The sequence below is a fragment of the Hemicordylus capensis genome, chromosome 2 (assembly GCF_027244095.1).
Source record: "Hemicordylus capensis ecotype Gifberg chromosome 2, rHemCap1.1.pri, whole genome shotgun sequence".
Classification (NCBI taxonomy): Eukaryota; Metazoa; Chordata; class Lepidosauria; order Squamata; family Cordylidae; genus Hemicordylus; species Hemicordylus capensis.
In genome coordinates, this window is record NC_069658.1 from 24,408,920 (window position 1) to 24,430,837 (window position 21,918).

Genomic DNA, 21,918 nt, shown 5'->3' on the forward strand with positions numbered 1-21,918 from the left:
ATAGTGGAGTCCAAGTCGGCCCAAATATGGGAGATTTTGTCCTCAAATAACCCATTAAAAGAGTCACAGCAGAATGACTCTGGGGACTGATTTAAAACATAAGGAGCAGAGATTAAACTCCTCACAACCTGGGATAGTTCTGCCAAACACAAACCTGCAGACACAATGCGCGCAGACCAAAATCTTTTTTTTGCTGCATGCACCACTACCGCATAAGCCTTCAAATGGGTCACATGCCTCATCCTGTCAGACTGGTTCTTCTCCACTTGCGCTCTAGTCACCTACCCAACCACTTCAGCCCCCGCAACTTCTCAGTATATCAAGGGGCCATTTCTGAAGCAGGTCAGAAGGGAGGCTTAGGAACAATCATGTCTACTGCCCTGATGAGTTCCCTGTTCCAGGTTCCCACTAGGGCATCGACAGAATCACCAGCTGCACTGATGTCAAAACCCTCCAAGGCTTTTTGGACTCCTACTGAGTCCAGCAGCCTTTCTGGATGGACCATTCTAATAGGTCCACCACCCCTGCAGGGCTGAATTGTGGCTGTGAAACCAAACTAAACCAGGTAGTGGTATGTCAATGACAATGGGGAAACCACCGGATCCCCCACCCACGGAATACCCCCGATCCGAAAAGAAGACCAAATTGAGTGTGTGGCCGGCAACATGAGTTGGTTCAGAGACTAATTGGGATAGACCCATAGTTGTCATGGCCGCTATGATCTCCTGAGCCACAACAGACAAGCCAGCCCCAAAGTGAACGTTGAAGTCCCCCAGGATCAAAAGTCTCGGTGACTCCAACACCAACTCCAAGACCAGCTCCGTCAGCTCAGTTAAGGAGTCAATTGGGCAGCGAGGTGGACGGTACGTCAACAGAATCCCCAATCTATCCCTAGTTCCCAGCCTCAGAAATATGCACTCAGGATAAGTCAACTGTCTCACAGGGGCCCTGGTAAGGGAGATGGTATTATTATGGACCACAGCCACTCCATCCCCCTAGCCTCCACCCCCCACACCCACTTCCCCTAGCCTGCTCCACAACAGAGTAACCTGGTGGGAGGAGCTGAGCCCATACTGGATCACTTGCCTCCCCCAACCAGGTCTCAGTTATACATGCTAGGTCAGTTCCCTCACCCACGATCAAATCATGGATAATTTCAGTCTTATTCTGAATTGACCTGGCATTGCAGAGAAGCAAGGTGAGGTTCTGTGAGTAGTTGGAGCTGCTCTCCGAGGCCCGAGAGTTGACAAGACAGTTGGAAGTGGAAACAGTTACTAAATTTCCCTTCCCCTGTAATGGCCAGCTGCTCTGCCAGCGCCAGTTCTTCTATTCCCCACCACTACGGCAATAGCCGCCCCAGAACTGCCAGACACAAAATGGCAGGCCCAGCAAAGGTGACAGCAGCAGCAGGTCCAGCTAAACCAGGCCAGGCAGGCAGCCAGCTCTTCCTCCAAGATCCAGAGGCAGAGTGAAGCTAGGCAGGCGCTGCTTGGCTTTAAATACACTTTGAAACTACCTTCTTTTTTTGCTCCCCCTCCCTCATCCCCCCCAGCCAATGGGGGCAGAGTTACCCTGACAACACTCTGATTTGAATGACAATAAGCCAATCAGGAGAAAGGAGATCGCTAGCCAACCGGAAGACAGTAGCAGAAAACCAAAAGCAAGGGCAGGATTTTTGTAAACAGACGCAGAAAATGGCGGCCACCATGCCACTCAAAACTTCAAACTGGCTCGGCACACCCCTAGACTGGGTGGGGCTTGGGCCAGCCCTTAACAGGCCTCGGAATCAGTGCTGCTCAGGAGCTACAGAGGTCATTGCAAGCCGGCACTTAACTCTCAAACAAGGATAAAGATTCAGGACAACAACACCCACTGGATAGGGTTTAAACTAAGATATTGACCTAACTGTTTGAAGGTGGAACCTAACTCAGAAGAAAGAGCCAGGTCAGCTACCTAATTGTTCCAGGCTGACCTGGGAGAATTTATAACCAGACCAAATCAGGAAGTGTCCACAAGACAAGAAAATACCAGAGAGAAGCATCTCATGTTCTTTATTGGGCATTTCCTAGTTCAAACAGAAACTTTTTTATGTGTTCCCTGGAACAAAAGTGAAAGCTGCCCCATAGATTTCAGATTTCAATGGAGGAATCAAAGAGTTTGACATGGCAGTGACTGGACACCAGTGTGCCCCCTCCACACAACAAAAAGTACCAGCAAAGACATGAGTTAAGGCTTTGTGTGGGAAAATGTTTAATTACATCTATGGCACCCTAGAGAATCAGGGCCCATGGCACCGAACAGCTTTTACTGGATGTTCAATCTGTGTGTCACTTTAGACCTAACTCTATGGGGAGATACGATGGGATATCTGGAGGGTGGAGCCCTCTTCATCTGGAGAAGATGCTGCCCTTTTCTGCCTGTTCTGGAACTCTTTGGCTCATTTCAAGGAGTAACTGGAAGGTGCTGGGTTCAAGTTCTGATTTATTAGTTTTCTTGTGCCGCAACAGTTCTGATTGTAAAACAGCCTTGGAAAGGTCAGAAGCATCTTCTAGACTTGGTAAGCTTACATACTGCAAATAGATTAATTTATTCATTTCTCACTGTTCTTAAATTGCTTGACTTCAAAAATAAAAGTGTGGATGTTGCGAAGAACTAATTGTATGCGGTAAAGGTAAAGTGTGCTGTCAAGTCAGTTTCGACTCCTGGTGCCCGCAGAGCCCTGTGGTTTTCTTTGATATAATACAGGAGGAGAGGGGTTTACCATTGCCTCCTCCCGTGCAGTGTGAGATGATGCCTTTCAGCATCTTCCTGTGTCGCTGCTGCCCGATATAGTACCAGCAGGGATTCAAACTGGCAACCTTCTGCTTGTTAGTCAAGCATTTCTCCGCTGCGCCTCTTAAGGTGACAATTGTATGAGGAATGCTCACAAATTAGTTGCATATCCATTCATTTGCCATTAGTCATGATCATTTTCAAACAAATTATTCACTTGCGTAAGCATGTAAAGGGACCCAAAGTAATCTGGGACTCTACTAATTGAATGAACCCAAAATAGCTTCTTCATTATTCATGAAATTGTAGGGGTGTAAATAGAGTTGTTTAGTACTCCTCATTTTGGAAGACTAAGAATAGATTTTTAAAAACCAAGGGTACTTTACTCACTGCCTAATTGGTTATGGTACTTAGCAGTTTAGGGCTACAGTCCTATGGCTTCCAAAATAGGCCTAGTAGAGTCAGCTGCTATTTTGGAATCAGAACTTGTTACTTTACAGGAGCAGATAGAGTGCCGTCTGCTCCAGCCTTCTGTTTCCTCAGCAGTGCCTAGCTAGATTCCTCTGTGTGCCAATGGGAAGAGCATGAAGGCAAGAACCGTCACTAGTTTGTTCTCAGCATCATCTGACATTCAGAGGCTCCTGAATGCTGAGGTCCTCTTTTGTTATTGTGGCTAATAAGCATTGATAGACTTATCCTCCATGGATGTCTCTAACCCTTTTTTAAAGCCATCAAAGGTTGAGGCCATCATCTCGTATTGTAGTACTGAAGTCCATAAGTTAACTACAGATTGTGTGAAGAAATACTGACTGATCATGCTGTGCAATGTTCCGTGTGCCTTTTAACAAAAGGTGTGCACAGTTGTGCAAGAGCACTCTTGTGCAAACACAAGAATTGTGCAAATGGTTGCGCAATGGATGGCCATTGGAAATAATGGCTGTCCATTGTGCAACTGAGTTTGTGCAAGGTGCCCTTGTTAACTGGCACACAGAATATTGCACAGTATGTCATTTCAGTGTGTCGTATTGCACAGCATGTCATATTTTGTTAACAGGGACAGAGACTATTACACAGTGTGTCAGTCAGTGCCTTTTGTCAATCTTGAAACCTACTGCCAGTTAGTTTCATTCACTATTCATTTGTTAGTTTCAGTCCAAGTTCTAATATTATGAGTGAGGAGGGTTGTGTTGGCATGGTTGTGAACTACCAACCCCCAGCATCCTCTGCTACTTCCAGACACTGAAGCTATTCCCACAATCACTAGAAACCGGGCTAAGGGAGCCCAGCCCGGTTTCTAGTGATTGTTGTAACCCCCGGGCTCGCCTAAGTAACGCTCCTGCTAAACGAGATTAACAGAGCGAGTGCTCCCTTAACCTCATTATTTTGATCATGTGTCAGCTGCGGCTGCTTGCACAACACAAAATAGGGAGTATTGCTGATTTTTAAAAAAAGAATGTATATGCCAAAAAAAGAGAGAGACCAGAACAAGAAACTAATGTAATAATACGCTACCAAAAATTCAGAATATACCTGAAAATTGGTATATTAATATAATTTACAAGTGAGGAGAGCTGGTCTTGTGGAAGCAAGCATGACTTGTCCCCTTAGCTAAGCAGGGTCCACCCTGGTTGCATATGAAAGGGAGACTAGAAGTGTGAGCACTATAAGATATTCCCCTCAGGGGATGGATCCACTCTGGGAAGAGCAGAAGGTTTCAAGTTCCCTCCCTGGCTTCTCCAAGATGGGACTGAGAGAGATTCTTGCCTGCAACCTTGGAGAAGGTACTGCCAGTCTGTGAAGACAATACTGAGCTAGATAGACCAATGGTCTGACTCAGTATATGGCAGCTTCCTATGTTCTTCCTAACTACACACATTTAAAATCATACCATAAAAACATTCTTGTACAGACAACATTATACAAAATCACATAAAGGAATATATAAAAATGTCCCTGAAGTCATGGGCTTGTGATTATCTATTCCAACTGTACAGGCACGCTGGAGTGCCTCATAGTTCTCCGGCCCAGTGGCCACTCCACCCACTGCTGCCATCATGTGGGGGGGGGGAGAGGTAGGGAGGCCTGCTCATCTCACCCCCCACCCTCTAGCCGCGCACATGGTAGCTAAATTTACAGGGGAAAGATCGGCGGTTCAGCAAGGTGGGGCAGCAACAAGGCGGCACAGGGTGGTGGCAGGAAGCCCCCATGGACATGTAGAGGCCGCCCCTGGTCCTTGGAGTCATGGACTGGGGCCCCAAGGTCCAGGGGTAAAAGCACCTCTGAGTGGACTTTATTATTCACATCATCACTCTAGATAGTAGCTTCAAATGCTACACATTTCGTGCTTCTTAGAATGTTATAGTTTGCTTATGCTTATGTTTTGATATAGCTTTTGCCACACATTTACCATTTTATGTATCTTTAGATATACGTTTACCATGCCATGTGCCCCAAGAGGGAGGTTCTATGTAACTCTATAGCAGAGAACAGTGTAATGAGGAGTAGAAGGAGGAGGTGGAGGGGTGTGAGTGCTTGAACTTACTGGCAATAAGGTGAAATTCTCTGCCTTACAATCAGCTTTCCTTGATTTTAACTGTCTGGAGGGTGCTGAGAGCTCCCTCCCTCCTGATCATGCCCTGTGCTCCTACTCCTGAAAATCACTTTAATTATCACTCATGAATCATGGATGATGTTGCCACCACTCCAGCTGATGCATATTATCTGTGTTCACAAGTGATGCTTCTCCCACTAGAAAGATCACCTTACTACCTCTAGGTCATGCAGAAGAGGATGTTCTTCTTTGTATAGGAAGGTAAACAGCTGCATTGGCATATTGAAGAACAATGCAGGACATCAGACAGATCACATCTCTTTAGAGTTGGCACAATATTTGAAACTAGTTTAACCCGTGCAGGGCATCTGCGTGCTAGTACTTGATTGCTCCCCTCACCCCCTGCCACAGCCCCCCCTCACCTCAGAGATCTCTCCACCTGAGCCACACTCCTGCTCCTTCTCCTCCATCCCGTTGCTTCCATCCCCTTTACCCCTCTTGCAGCGTTGCTGGCAACTATTGGCCAAACTGCAGCCCCCTATCCCCAGAGACCTCCCCATCCTCACCTGAGCCCCACTCCTGCTCCTCCCCACAGGAGAAGCAGAAGCAGCAGTTGACTGGGCCTTTCCTCACTGCTGCCACTGCCATGGTCGCTCGTTCCCCTCAAGCCGCTGACAGGCCCGGGCCCATCCCTTGCCTGCCTGCCTGCCTGCTTCCCTTCGCCAATGGCCTTGGTAGCCCCAAACAGCAGCAGTGGTTGACTGAGCCCTTCCTTTCTGCCAATAGGCACCGCCATGGCCGCTCATTTCCCTCAGGCCATTGACAGGTGCGGGCCTGTCCCTTGCCCTTCCTTCTTTCTCTCTTCCCCTCCCTTCTTTTTCTCTCTTTCTCTCTCCTCCACTCACTCTTCCCCTCTGTCTTTCTTCCCCTTCTTTTCTCTCTCTCTCTCTCTCTTTCTCTCTCTCTCTTTCTCTCCCTTCCTGAGTTAACAGATCTTATTACCTCATCTAATTCACACAATGGCAGCCTTCTTCTTTTGAAGGGGCTCTTTCCTCCCTCACGACCCGTCTCTTCGCAGATCTATCTATATATAATTCTCTTTAATGTACCTGTCGCTAATCCCATGCATGGCAGCTCTCGCGAGAGTTCACCAGCCGGATAGCGATGGGAACGAATGGGTTGGCTGGGGAGAGAAACCGGTGATGGGGGTGGGTAGGCAGGCAGGAGAGAAACCAGCAGTGGGGGTGAGCGGGTGAGAAACTGGTGATGGGGTCAGGTGGGCGGCAGGTGGGGGAGAAACCGGCAGGGAGCGGGCGGCCAGTGGAATGGGGGAGAAACCAGCAACTGGGGCGGGCAGGATGGCGATGGAGGTGGGCGAAGACAGGGGTGGGAGGGTGGCTGGCCGCCAGGAAAGAAAGCAGCAGCGGCAGGTGAGAAGAAAATGACTGCTGGTGGGGGGAAACCAGCTATGGAGGTGGGTAGGCGGGGGAGAAAACAGTAATGGGGATGAGCAGGTGGGCGACGGGGGGGGGGAGATGGGGATGGGCCAGTGGCCAGTGGCTGGTTGGTGGGGGAAGAAAACGGAGGCTGCAGCAGACTAGAGGCGCAGATGCTCTGTGTCCGGCTCAGCTAGTGTGTGTGTGTGTGTGTATTTGTATATGTGTGTGTGTGTGTGTGTGTGTGTGTGTGTGTGTGTATATATATATATATATATATATATATATATATATATATATATATATACACATTCCTCTCCTCTACAATCAAGAACATCTTCCGACCAGTAACAGTTGCATTCCAGCTGACCTTAACCATCACAGGCTCCTCCTCCCTATCTGCAAATCCCCACTGCCCAATCAGGTGCTTCTGCTTGCAAACTCTCACAAGAGCTGCCACACATGCGATTAGCCATGGGTACGCCTTAGAGAATTATATATGTAGATGGGGCTACAGATCTGGCCTACCTTCCTGCATAGCCCCCAACCAGTGTTCCCTTGAAGATTTGTGCAAGGTTTTTTTTTTTTAAATGTTCACTCAGTTAATTTTATATCCTACTCATATTGAATCAGGAGAGCCCCATTCTGAATGCACGTGCACACACTGCCTTGATATTGCCACTCAGGACAAAATACATTCTTCAGACAGTTAAAGATTTTTAGAAGGAACACTGCACCACAACTGGTTTAGAAACTGGATTTCAATTGTGAGATACATATATTGTTACAATATACCAGGGTGGATTTGATTTAAATCACACTGATTTAAATCACGATTTAAATCATGATTTAAATCACTAGCAGGGTGGATAAAAATCAATGATTTTTTTAAAAAAATCAAAAAAATCAGATTTTTTTAAATTTAAATTGGATTTTTTAATTTAAATCGGATTTTTTTGATTTTTTTTAAAAAATCATTGATGTTTATCCACCCTGCTAGTGATTTAAATCGTGATTTAAATCGTGATTTAAATCAGTTTGATTTAAATCAAATCCACCCTGCAATATACACACATTTGCCAATGAAAATGATAGCTGTGTGTCCATCAAATTAAGAGCAACTTATCAGACCATCAGAGTAGGCTCCCCAGAAGCGTCTGGTGAGCCACTGTGGGAAACAGGATGCTGGACTAGATAGGTCTTGGGCCTGATCCAGCAGGGCTATCCTTATGTTCTTATGTAATTTTGTGTGTTTCCCCAGAAACATTTCTGTATTACTAGCTGAAATATTAACTATGTTGTGACTCCAGGACATTGGTAAACTGAGTGTTTAGTTTACTACCATTTTTAGTGGTAGACATATGTTTCTTAATGTCTTATTCTGGCTCTACAGGCATTGTTCAGCCTTGTGCACAAGAAATGCAAGAGCGGTGCAAATATGTTTTTATGAACATAGGAAGCTGCCTTCTACTGGGTCAGATCCTTGGTCCATCTAGCTCAGTAGTCTATACAGACTGTCAGCAACTCTCCAAGGTTACAAGCAGGAATCTCTGCCATCCCTACCAGCAGATGCCAAGGAATAAACCTGGGACCCTGTGCATGCAAGCATGCAGGTGCTCTTCCTCTGAGCTATGGCTCCATCCCCTGAGGGGGCTGTCTTACAGCACTCACATGTAGTCATCCATCCAGATGCAAACCAAGGTGGACCCTGCTTAGCAAATAGGACAATTCATGCTTGCTACCAGAAGACCAGACTAGAGACAAATGCAGAGGTGTAGCTATAATTGAGTGGATGGATTCAAAGAACCCAGACCCACAGCTCCTGAGGGCCCCCAGCTCCACCTCTCCTTATTTTCTTCATTATCTCCCTCTCTCTGAGGGGCCGCCAGAGAGAGGGGTGAACATGGGCCCCCTCTCCCCTAGCTACGCCCCTGGACAGATGATAGATCATTTCAGATGGGCTGTAAGTGGGATTGTTTTTTGCCACCTTATGGTGTGTATCTCACCCCACTTTTGCATCTGAAAACATTTTCGGGTTTGTCAGTTCGAATCCCCGCTGGTACTGTATCGGGCAGCAGCGATATAGGAAAATGCTGAAAGGCATAATACATACTGCATGGGAGGAGGCAATGGTAAACCCATCTTGTATTCTACCAAAAGAAAACCACAGGGCTCTGTGGGCACCAGGAGTCGAAATCAGCTTGACGGCACACTTTACCTTATTGTGTTTTTAAAACCTGCCAACTCTGTTTAACCAAACGCATCAATGGGACAATAGACATATGTGTGCATACTATGAGAAATGAGATCGCTCTCAAATCACTCTCAGCTTTGTGAAAAGTCTTAGAGTCAAATGATAAATGATACATGAGATCCTATTAACAGTTCTCTCGTTTAAAAAGAAGAAGAAGAAGATCAAAGGAGCCATAGAAGAGAACCTGAATTAGATGGAGGACGTGATGCTGGAGTAGGGTTGAACCTTCCCCCACCCAGATCATTTTTCTGATTACCACTCCCTATCCCCCCAAAGCTGCAATTTTTTCAGTAGGGTAAAACAGAGATATACCTGTATGCACCTGAATGTTTTCCCCCATGGGACAAATAGGTTTGTTGCAGGGAAGCTGAAAGCCTAATAGATATGTTGCTACCTCTGATAAGAGGTAGGAAATGGTTGATCAAGAGCAACTCTGAGCACTGACTATTCTCAACCTTCCTTACAGTTTTTCATCTAAAGCAATGAATTATTTATTTATTTGTTTGTTTGTTTGTTTGTTTAACATATTTTCATACCACCCCAAACTTGCGCCTCTGGGCAGTTTACAATTAAAATCATTTAAACCATTAAATCAACTAAACAATTAAAGTCATTTAAACATTACAATTATTAACATTAAAATAATTTAAAACCAGCATTAAAATTTGAAACCATAAATCTAATTAAAAACCTGGATGAATAAATGTGTCTTCAGTGCCTTTTTTAAAGTTGCCAGAGATGGGAAGGCTCTTATTTCAACAGAGAGCGTATTCCAAAGTCCAGAGGCAGCAATGGAAAAGGCCCGTTCCTGAGTAGCCGTCAAACAAGTTGTTGGCAACCACAGACGAACCTCTCCAGATGATCTTAACAGGCAGTGGAACTCATGGTGAAGAAGATGTTCTCTTAAATACCCAGGGCCTACGCTGTTTAGGGCTTTATAGGTAATAAACAGCACTTTTGATTTTGCCTGGAAATGTATCGGCAGCCAGTGTCGTTCTTTCAACACAGGAGTAATATGGTCTCTCCTAGATGACCCAGAGACCAGCCTGGCCACCGCATTCTGTATCAACTGCAGTTTCTGGACTATGTACAAAGGCAATATATTACGCTACTGGTCTGATGGCTGTAGGCCATCTCCAGCCTCAGAGGCACAATGCCTCTCAATACCAGTTGCAGGGGAGCAACAACAGGAGAGAGGGCATGCACATACCTCTTGCCTGTGGGCTCCCCAGAGGCATCTGGTGGGCCACTGTGTGAAACAGGATGCTGGACTAGATGGGCCTTGTGCCTGATCCAGCAGGGCTCTTCTTATGTTCTTATGTATGTTGAATTCAAATATACAGCTGCAGTCAAATACACAGCTGTCAAATATACAGCTGCTGATGTTACAGAAATGATGTGAATTATCTGAAAGAACCTATCCTGCACTACTTTCCTCTGTAACGCGTGTGACCTCTAGTGGTCCGTTTTAGAACAGTCACCAAAGTTTCCTAATGAAGCCCTGGTTCAATTCTACAGGAAATCAATTGTGAAACTACTTGACTTTGACTTGACAGTAATAACTTCAGCATTTGCTCCCCTTGCCAGGCCTTCAGTTTTTGAATGTCCACTCTGTTGCTCTTGAGATCTGCAGTTCTTAAAATACAATTATCAAATTATTCTAATAATATTAATAATGTTAATTATTGAGATGCCAGTCAAGATTGATTGTGCAGCACCAAGTTGTTTAGTTGTTTGTTTTTATTTATTTAACATATTTTATACTGCCCCAAACCTACATCTCTGGGCGATTTAATCATCAACATCAACGTGCTACAGAAAGAAACATAAGAACAGCCCTGCTGGATCAGGCCCAAGGCCTATTTAGTCCAGCATCCTGTGTCAGACAGTGGCCCACCAGATAGAAACATAGGAAGCTGCCATATACTGAGTCGGACCATAGGTCCATCTAGCTCAGTATTGTCTACACAGACTGGCAGCGGCTTCTCCAAGGTTGCAGGCAGGAATCTCTCTCAGCTCTATTTTGGAGATGCTAGGGAGGGAATTCTGCTCTTCCCAGAGTGGTTCCATCTCCTAAGGATGGAGATATCTTACAGTGCTCACACATCAAGTCTCCCATTCATATGCAATCAAGGCAGACCCTGCTTAGCTAAGGGGACAAGTCATGCTTGCTACCACAAGACCAGCTCTTCTCACCTTGATACCTCTGGGAAGCCCACAGGCAAAAGGTGAGGGCATGCCCTCTCTCCTGCCATTGCTCTCCTGCAACTGGTATTTAGAGGCATCTTGCCTCTAAGTCTGGAGGTGGCCTATAGCCCTCAGACTAGAAGCCATTGATGGACCTGTACCCCCTGAATTTGTCTAAGCCCCTCTTAAAGCCATCCAGGCAGTTGGCTGTCACCACATCTTGTGGCAGAGAATTTCATAGATCAGTTATGCGTTGGGTACAAAGTACTTCCTTTTGTCAATCCTAAGTTTCTTGGCAATCTGTTTCGTGGGATGACTCCTGGTTCTAGTGTTATGGAAGAAGGGGAAAATGATCTTTCTATCCACCATACCATGCATGATTTTATAGACAGAACGTTGTTGAGCCTTTATTGCTACAGGAAAGAGGGGCAGGAGTAATGAATGATGAAGTGCTGGACATACAAAAGTGCCTTAAAGTCGTCAGATCATTGGTCCATTGAGCCAGCATTGTTGTCTACTTTTTAATGTCTAGCTTTTTAAATGGAGACGCCAGAAATTCAATATGGATCTCATGCATACGAAGCACATGCTCTGCTACTGAGCCCCTCCCTATGACCTGTTAACGGGCAAGTTAGTTTGTATAAGGTAACTGAGCAAAGCTCACAATGCCACATCCATCAACTGCTAGTACAAAATCAGCTGCCCAGCTCCAACTGTGAATTTATTCAGCCTGGTGTTGAATCATCTGCACTGACAACCAGTATATTTCTGGGACCAGTTCAAGTCACTGCCTTATTTTTATATAACACTCTTCTATCCTGCCTTTCCACCATTAGTATCAAAGCTGACTAACAATAATTGAAAGCCAGATGAAAACAAAATCAATATAAATATCAATAAACAAATATCAAAGCTAAAAACAGCAACAGCAATAAAACCAACGAAACATTCACAGCTGAGATGTGTCATCCCAATGCAATTGCCTCAAAGGGTTGTCTTCAGACGTAGTAATATCATAATGACAAGTTGTTCTGGTAAGAACTAATCTGCCAACTTTCTTTTCGCTGTAATCTTAATTGATAATTACTGTCTTCACAAGTTAGCCCACTTCAGCCTTAAATGTTCTCATGTACACTGTCTTGAACTGGGGTGGATGACATCGTCACAAACTATGTTGAGGTGTCCTATGTGTCACTCACTACAAGTGTACCACATTTGGTTCAAATCAGGCAGCCCACAAGTTAGCCCACTTGTGCCTCGACCATTCATGTGTCCGCCATCTTTAATCAGGGTGGACAATAGCATTATGAACTACACTCTTTATCAGTCCCTATGTTTCCCTACACCTGTAGCAAATTTGGTTTAAATCAGTTAGGCAGTTCACAAATTAGTCCACTTGCACCTCACATTCATGCAGCTGCCATCTTGAATTGGATGACATCATCACAAGCTATCCCGTTGAGGTGTCTCTATGTGTCCATACAACTGTTCCAGATTTGGTTCAAATCAGTTAGGTGATTCACAAGTTAGCCTACTTGCGCCTCAAACACTCACATCACCATCTTAAATTGGAGTGGATGACATCATCACAAACTATGTCTTTGAGGTATCCCTATGTGTCCCTACAGTTGTACCAAATTTGGTCCAAATTGATTCCCACTTGTGCTTCAAATATTCATGCATCCATCATCTTGAACCAGGGTATACAACTTCATCACAAACTATGCCATGGAGGTGCCCCATGTGTCCCTGAAACTGTACCTGATTTGGTTCATATTGGTCCAGGCATGGAGAAATTGGTGGGGGCACATGGGCACACACACAATGCCAATTATCTCATAAGCTTATTTTCCTTGAGGAAATTAGGCTAAAAACAATATAGGCTTGGGAAAGCATTCCAGAGGTGCAGTGCCACACAGAGAAATGTGGAGGAGAGCTGGTCTTGTGGTATCAAGCATGACTTGTCCCCTTAGCTAAGCAGGATCTGCCCTGGTTGCATATGAAAGGGAGAATTGATGTTTGAGCACTGTAAGATATTCCCCTCAGGGGATGGAGCCGCTCTGGGAAGAACATCTACAGGTAGGTTCCAAGTTCCCTCCCTGGCTTCTCCAAGATAGGGCTGAGAGAGATTCCTGCCTGCAACCTTGGAGAAGCCCTTGCCAGTCTGTGAAGATAATACTGAGCTAGATTGACCAATGGTCTGACTCAGTATATGGCAGGTTCCTATGTTGTATGAATGCACAAATGTCTGTACATGTGCTCATTTTAAAGTGAGCTTGGATGCAGTCCCCTCAAATGCATGGTACAGATAGAAAGTGTACAGCTGTATCTGTGTTCAACGCAATGTATGAATAACCGTACCTGTGCACAGATCTGTACCTTGTATGAGTGCTGAATAAAATGTGTGAACAGGGCTTCAGCGACCATCACTTGCCTTACTTCTGAAGGTGGGAACAACCGGGAGTAGAGCTTCTGAGGAAGATGAAAAGGAATGGGCAGGTGGATATGGGAGCAGATGATCTTCCAGATCCTCTGGTCCCAGGGTATTTAGAGCCTTTTAAGTCAAACCAACACTTCGAATTGCACTTGGAAACAAATGAGAAGTCAATGCAGATCTTTCAGCAGAAGTATTAACTTTTAAAGGCTGTTTGAAGCCTGGGACCCACATGACAAGATGGATTTTCTCTATATCAGCCTCCATGCCATGCCAGCCGAGTTCCTCAAATCCAGTTGTCTTTGCCTTCTATCAGTGCTGGAGTTGCGAACCTCATTTTCTCACAGCCAGGCCTTCACAAGTAAATGCCCTGATGTGTGGAACAATGTCCCAGTTGGAATGCAAAGGTGCAACTCTTTAATTCACTTGGAAGGGTTGCAAGGCATAGCTGTTCTGGCTGGCTATATGTGGTGAGTGGCATTGAGAGGATTCCCAGAGTCAGCATAACAGACACTGCTGTTATATTGTGTTTTTACAAGTTATTCTGCAGTTTAAGTGGGTTTATGTTTGTGTGTGTGTGTGTTGTTTTGTTTGCTGAACAGCCACTTTAAACCTAGCAAAAAATGTCTGTTTATTAATAATAAACAGGAACCGAACATTGGAGATAGCTAGACATCTTAAATTAAATTAATTTATTATTTTTAATTAATTAATTAATTAATTAATTAAAGATAATGTCTGAATAAGGCTTATGAGACTGTTCTACATAGGAACAGGGGCATATCTAGGGTGGGGCAGGCAGGGCACGTGCCCCGGGCGCCACTTGAAGGGGGCGCCATTTAATTTTTTTTTTTTAAAATTAAAAATGGCCACCGGAAACAAAATGGACACCGCACATGCTCAAATGGCCTCTGTGAGGCCCTAGGCCATGCCAGGCCTCGCAGAGGCCATTTGAGCATGCACAGCAGCCATTTTCTTTTCAGCAGCCATTTTCTTTTTTAAAAAATTATTTTTTTAAAATGGCCACAGCACATGCTCAAATGGTCCCTGCGAGGCCCTAGAGGCCAGTGGGGGGGAGGGGGAACCTTTGCAGACACCCCCAATGGCCTTTAGGAAGCCCCCAAAGGAGCTACAGCTAAAGAATTTTTTTTTAAAAAAAATTAATATAATATAAGTCACTGTACACATATTCAGTTTGGCACTATGTACAGAGAATCAGGGCTTGTGAATACTGAGCTGAAGCTTATGAGCTAGGATTGTATTCATTTGCTCTTATTTTGCTTCTTGTGATAAGTGAGTTAAATGTGATGTCTTAATAATATGGCTATTAATGGTAAGTTTGTCTTTGAATCAGTGTGAAATCCTTAGTATTAAGGCCCACTGGGAGTTTCTTGCTCTCTTTCTCTCATTTTAACTGTCTTTCTGAAAGACTAGAATATATTCCAAGCAGTGACACAGTTTACTCTGCATATCCTTTAATTATTTTCAGAGTATCTGGGAAAAGTCAAATTCTCTATTTATTTTAAAAACTTATGTAATAGTGATGCTACAATGTATAGTAGAGAATTAGACAGGCACTTCTGTTTAGTTTTCCAAGTACAGCTCCACATAGTATTTGGGTATTTCATGAGCCCCAGCATACTGAAATTGGTAGTTTTCCAGCATTTTTTGGTCTGGCTACATCCACTGCTAAATAGTTTTTGAAAGATTAAAAGATTAATGAGCTTGACTTGCACTTTTCAGCTGATATTATGGTAAAGTTATCTGAAAGATGGGTGTGAGATGTTTGGACAGGGGGCGCAATTTCAGTGCTTGCCCTAGGCGCTATTTTCCCTAGATACGCCTCTGCATAGGAACATAGGAATCTGCCATATACTGAGTCAGATCATTGGTCTATCTAGCTCACTATTGTCTTCACAGACTGGCAACGGCTTTTCCAAGGTTGCAGGCAGGAATCTCTCTCAGCCCTATCTTGGAGAAGCCGGGGGGGGGGGATTTGAAACTTTCTGCTCTTCCCAGTGCAGCTCCATCCTCTGAGGGGAATATCTTGCAGTGCTCACACTTCTTATGTTCTTATTATCATCGGCTACTAGTCAGAGGGCTGTGGGTCACCTCCAGCCTCAGAGGCAGGATGCCTCTGAGTACCAGGTGCAGGGGAGTAACAGCAGGAGAGAGGGCATGCCCTCAACTCCTGCCTATGGCTTCCAGCGGCATCTGGTGGGCAACTGTGTGAAACAGGATGCTGGACTAGATGGGCCTTGGGCCTGATCCAGCATGGCTGTTCTTATGTTCTTATGTTCTAATACAAGAAAACATTTGAAAACATAGAAAGCTGCTTTATACCAAGCAGGTCCTCCCCCCCGCCCCGCCGCCGGTATTGTCTACATACTGCCTGGCAGTGGCTCTCCAAGGTTTCAGGCAAAGATCTTTCTCAGCCCTACCTGAAGACACTAGGAACTGAATTTGGGACTCTCTGCATGCAAAGCAGATGTTCTACATTACAACTGGGTTGTTTTATTTATTTATTTTTATTTACATGTTATTTTGCATTTATGTACTAATTTTCAGGTGAACCTCTCAAAGTGGTTTACAAAAAACATAAATAAAGGACAATATACCAAGCCACACATTTACATCTTTTTTTATATGGGCCTTAGTGCCACTTCTTGCTTCTCTCCTCCTCTCAGAAGAGGCCACTTCAGCTGGGACCTGGTAGCTGGATGGTGGCAGCTCCCCAGCCTCCCTCCCTCTCTCTGAGATACAGCCCCAGTCTTCTAAAGCGAATCTCTATGAAAGTGCACTGCCTGAAAATGTTGGGGAAACTCCCAAGAGATTTAAGGGATTCAGTTTCTAAACTCCTGTTAAAAAAAAATGAAATATGTTTCTGTAAAAGCAATGTAAAGTGTAAAAGCAATGTGTCTTTCATATATATGTACAGTGAGCAGGATTCAGAATAGTGTTGCACGAGCATGATCCTGTTTTCCTAGCATGAGAATGTTGCTTAAGGTGGTTGCATGCAAGAATGTAGCCACTGTCCCAGATTAGTTCTTGTGCAGAATATGTTGCAGAGCACTAATTGTTGCACAATGCATTGTGGTAGCATCTGGCAGCTCACTGGTAGAGCATTTGCTTTGCATGCAGAAGGTCTCAGGCTCTGTGCCTTGGGGTGTCAAGAGCGAATCCACTTCGCAGCAGTTTCGAGGCCGTTTACGGACCATTTGCATAGCCATCACCACCTCCTTCTTCACCACCTCCTTCGTATTAGCACTGCCATCAACACCTTTGGAGAAAGCAGAAGCCCCAGAGTTTTTTCCAAAAGCTGCGGGGAAATAGAGGATTTTTTTTTTTTTACCCTGACATAACTCGGGCTAAACCAGAATTCACAGCCTCCATTGGGGAGAATCAAAGTCTTGTCTGTCCTGGTCCCTGATAACCCGCAGGGAGGTCGTATTAAATTTTGGGGTGGGGGTGGGGGGGCCCTGTCTGTAAAACCTCCAGGTAGGGCTGGGAAAGACTCCTGCCAAATACCTTGGAGAGCCACTGCCAGTCAGTGTAGACACAGAAAGCTGACCCTGTAGGTCCTGTAGATGCAGGAAACTGACCCTGCTTAACAAAGGATCATTAACAAATCCATGCTCTCTACCACAGGACCAGTGCTCCTCCTCCGAATATTTATATACCACTTTTCAAAAAAAGTTCCCAATGTGGTTTGCCTAGATAAATAAACAAAACTAAACGACTCTCCAATATTGAGCTAGATGGACCCATGGGTCTGACTTGGTATAAGGCAGTTTCCTATGTTCTACACAATATTCTATATTTCCTGGAAAAGGTTTCCAGCTAGCAGTTGTGCAACACTGGAGTTGTGCAACATTCGGGGTAGTGCAAAATACTTAAAGACACTCTTTTCTCACATAAAACATGCTCAACCCTACTCTGGATTTTGCCCAATGTTTCTAAAAGGAGAAACCTGCCGTGCTTTCTATTCTGGAAGCCCTTTGCGGGATCGAAGGAACATGAGGGCCGATTGTAGTTACTCACCAGTGATGGGGAGGGGTGTGTTTGTGTGTGTGTGTGTGTGTGCGCATGTGTTTATGAGGGGACCCTTCCCCTCATTTTGCCATTTCTTCCCAGACTGCTAAGAATCCTGGTTCACTTTAAACTCTGATCACGTAGAATTGCGAACACAGGAGGACGCACCATAAGAGACATGATAGAGAAAGGAATATTACAAGACAGAATGAACAGACAAATAAGTGATGGCTAGTTTGTTTCTCTGTCGAAATGATTTCTCACCCATTTGCTGAATGAAAGCAATGCCTTTTCTTTTTAAGTTCTGGTAAACTAACACCAGACAAAAGAAATTCCTGATGTGCCACGTCGAAAAAGCCGTGTGGGGTGGCTTCCTATGTTTAAGTCTGCAAATCAAAATGCAAAAGGTCCGTGCAGTTGAAATCCGTGCATTTTCAGTTGTGGAAAAGCGGGTTTTTGGTATCGGCTCAGCAGGTGCGCCTTCTGCCTTCATGCATGAAGTCAAGTTAGGGATTGGTGACCAGGGAGGCTAAAAAGCAACACAAGAGGAGCACTGCCAGGAGTACGCCGTGTCAGAGTCTCTGCGTTCAGAAAAGTCCTCGGTGCGAGAGTGGCAACAGACGTCAGAGTACCAATACAGCTAATTTGGCTGCAAAAGGGAAGTAAGGGAGAGGCGGGCACAGATCGCGTTTCCAGACAGCGCCGTTTCAGTACCTTGGAGAGTTTCGCTCGCGTGTTGCTGCGCGCGCACCTTCCCCGAATGGGAGCAGGCGGCGGCGAGGGCAGGAAGGCAGCATAACTGCACCGGAGAGGGAGAGGCACCACTTGGACTTTGCCGGAGGCTGATCAGAAGTACTGTACTGGGACACACACACGCTCCTCCTTGCAAGCCAGCCATAGGACACCCAGGCGACTCGTCAGCATCTACTAAAAGGGACTGCTTGATCAGTGGGGAAAGAGAGGAGCCGCGGCTGGGTCACTTTCTCTTGCTGCCCTCTTTTGGGGTCTGTTCTCTGCTTTGGGATCCGAACTGCGCTCTTCTCCCGTCGCTCTTAGCATCGGCTCTAGAGGGGAGACTGGCTGTGTCGCCCCTCCAGTCTCCCTCCCCGCCCCCCACCCACCGCTCTTTAAATTCCCCAACGATTCCTTGCCAAAGACTTCTTTGCCGCTGGTCTCGGATCTCCAGCAGCACCGCTGCTAAAGCCTCCTACCTTCCGGATATAGGACCTCGCTTGGCTCTGGGCAATTTTCACAAGCCCAGGTTGGAAGAATCTCCTTTTGTCTTCTGGTCGCCGCTTTGTGAGGGGTGGGGAGGGGGCGACATTGAGGAGCCAAGGCTCCGCTCGACCATGGGATGGACGCCCTCTGCGAATACAGCGACTGCTCCCTAGCAGCTGGCATGAAAGAAGCCGGCCCGGGAGGATCCCTGGATCCCGTCCCCAGCCTGCTGGAGGGCAGCCTGTCGAGCAATGGGACCAGCAACGAGTCCCTGCAAGAGCTTTGGGTGAGCCTCCTCAGCCTGGAGAGAGCCGCGGAGGGGCTGCAGGGGGGCGGCAGCTCGGTGGTCCTGCGGATCCTCATCTCCATCATCTACTCGGTGGTGTGCGCCTTGGGTCTGGTGGGCAACGTGCTGGTGCTCTACCTGATGAAAAGCAAGCAGGGCTGGAGGAAGTCTTCCATCAACCTCTTCGTGACCTGTCTGGCCGCCACCGACTTCCAGTTTGTGCTGACCTTGCCCTTCTGGGCTGTGGAGAATGCCCTGGATTTCACCTGGCTGTTCGGCAAGGCCATGTGCAAGATCCTCTCCTACGTGACCGCCATGAGCATGTACGCCAGCGTCTTCTTCCTCACGGCCATGAGTGTCGCCCGCTACCACTCTGTGGCCTCTGCCCTGAAGACCAAAAGGCAAGGAGGGCTGTGGGGAGGGTGCTGCTCCGCCAAGTGGCTGTGTGTCCTCATCTGGATCTCGGCCATCCTCGCCTCTCTGCCCAACGCCATCTTCTCCACCACCTCCACCATCTTGAGTGAGGAACTCTGCCTGGTCAAGATCCCCAACAGCCAAGGCAACAACACCCAGTTCTGGCTGGGGATATACCATGCCCAGAAGGTGCTGCTGGGCTTTGTGTTGCCACTGGCCATCATCACCCTTTGCTACCTGATGCTGGTGCGCTTCATCAGCGACAGGCATGTGGGGGCCAGCTCAGGTGGCCCCAGCACCAAACGGCGTTCCAAGGTGACCAAATCGGTGACCATCGTGGTGCTGTCCTTCTTCCTCTGCTGGCTGCCCAACCAGGTGCTGACCACCTGGGGCATCTTCATCAAGCTCAATGTGGTGCCCTTCAGCTACGGGTACTTCCTCTCCCAGGCATACTTCTTCCCCATCAGTGTGTGCCTGGCGCACTCCAACAGCTGCCTCAACCCCATCTTCTACTGCCTCATGCGCAGGGAATTCCGCAAGGCACTCAAGAAACTGCTGTGGAGGATCGCCTCGCCCTCCCTGACCACCATGCGCCCTTTCACGGCCACCACCAAGCCAGAGCCGGAGGAGCAAGCCTTGCGCGCCCTGGTGCCCATGCACCCTGTGGGTGAATCTGCGGTTCCTGTTGCTGTCACAGCCACCCTGCCTGACATTATCGCATACCCCCCTGGGGTGGTGGTGTACAGCATGCGTTCTGACATCCTGCCCACCAGCAGCTCCGCTGAGCTGCACTGTTAAGCCTACAGGGATTTGGCATGGATCCAGACTGAGACGGATGCTGTCTGCAGGATCAGTCGCAAGGGGGCTCTTTAGGAGTTCCCTGGAACAGCCCCATTTCAGGAGGAGTTGGATGGTGTCTGCAGGACTTGGCTCCTTGCAGGGGTCCACCCGAAGATAGGGGGGAAGAGGGGGGAAGAAGGGAAATATGGGTCTAGGGTTGCTCCATAATACAGGGGGGAAAGGGGGTGCCCACTGACATGGTATTTGGGAAACCATGGTATCCTGGTCAAAGGATGCAGAGAAGACCGTCTACACAAGTGAGCTTCTGCACTGGTCCAGGGGAAACAAAGTACGTGCATCAATTCCTGGTGCTCTCTCATTTCATGGGAATTGGAGGGGAAAGGGGCTATGATCCTGGTGCTGTTCCACTTCTTGGCGAACAGTTAGGTGGACTTGGCTGGAAATACCTTATCTTGTTCGGAACAGGTGCCCGTCCACAGAGGAAATCCCCACAGATGGGTGCAATTCCAGAGGATGGGTGCAATTCCAGAGGGAGATGAAAACATGTTTATAGGGGCTGCTCTTGGAACAACCTCATCCTTAAAGGTGTGGCGCTGGTTTTTATACTCAAATCTGCACCCATCCTAAGGGAAGTAGGGTCGGTGATATACAAGGATGGAGTGGTCAGAGCAATCTGGTGTAGAGGACTATTGTACCCTACTGAGCTCATGGAAGAGAAATCTAGAGAAAAGGAGGTTGCAGCTACAGGAATCTGCCACTGAACATCCTAGCATATAGCTATTATTTTTATTTTAGTGAGCAACACTGCAGAGGACATTTGGGACTTCAAAGGGCACTCAAAAAGCTGTACTGTAGAGGTGGGTGGTTGGGATGGTTGAGAGACCAGATGGTGATGCAGCCTGTGTTCAGGAGAGTTGTAATGAATCCAGGAACTGCCACCAACAGGCTTGCCCTGCCAAGCCCTGACTTCAGCATATAAAAAGAGCTCTTCCTGATTAGAGACCAAAACTCCATCTAGCTGCACATCCTGTTTCTAATACAGAGAGTTGAGCTCCCCACACCTTGACTTACAGGTAATACCCCATTATCCATTACTAGAACTGCTGTAATGGCACAGTGTTTGCACAGTCTGCATCAAAGACTTACCGTTACTGTTATTATACTGTACTATACGAAGCATGTTATTAATATGTGAATTGATCCAAACTAAATGACCCAGCCGATACTGCAGCATTGGACCTAAGGGATGTTTCAAGGGAGACAGCTTTGTATTGGATTTTTCTGTATCCAGAGACTGCACCTTGTTATCTGTGAATTATTAAATCACTGTACTCATTGTCTTTAGAGCACTGTTGGTACTACAACTATGTGGACTACTGTATCTGCCACTAATCATTGCTTGGAAAGATTCGGTCATTCCACTGCCAGTTTAAAGGTTTCATTGGAAATATACACTGCAGTTTTTGTACCTCACTTTATGTGTGTCACACACAAATCTCTCCCTCAACCTCACAATGTCCTAACATTTTATAA

At 46.4% G+C, this 21,918-nt stretch overlaps 1 protein-coding gene and 1 long non-coding RNA gene across 2 annotated transcripts in view; both read left to right on the forward strand.

Annotated features, from left to right (window-relative positions):
• Positions 1-1,681: 1,681 nt before the first annotated feature.
• LOC128348148 (uncharacterized) overlaps positions 1,682-21,918 on the forward strand; it is a 38,900-nt gene continuing 18,663 nt past the window's right edge. The window contains exon 1 of the long non-coding RNA XR_008317961.1: positions 1,682-2,557. This is a non-coding gene — a long non-coding RNA (uncharacterized LOC128348148). The remainder of the gene's footprint in view (positions 2,558-21,918) is intronic.
• Positions 18,307-21,729, forward strand: RXFP3 (relaxin family peptide receptor 3). The gene has a single exon (XM_053303791.1). It carries the CDS (start codon positions 19,021-19,023, stop codon positions 20,380-20,382), a length of 1,362 nt encoding a protein of 453 aa, XP_053159766.1. The 5' UTR covers positions 18,307-19,020; the 3' UTR covers positions 20,383-21,729.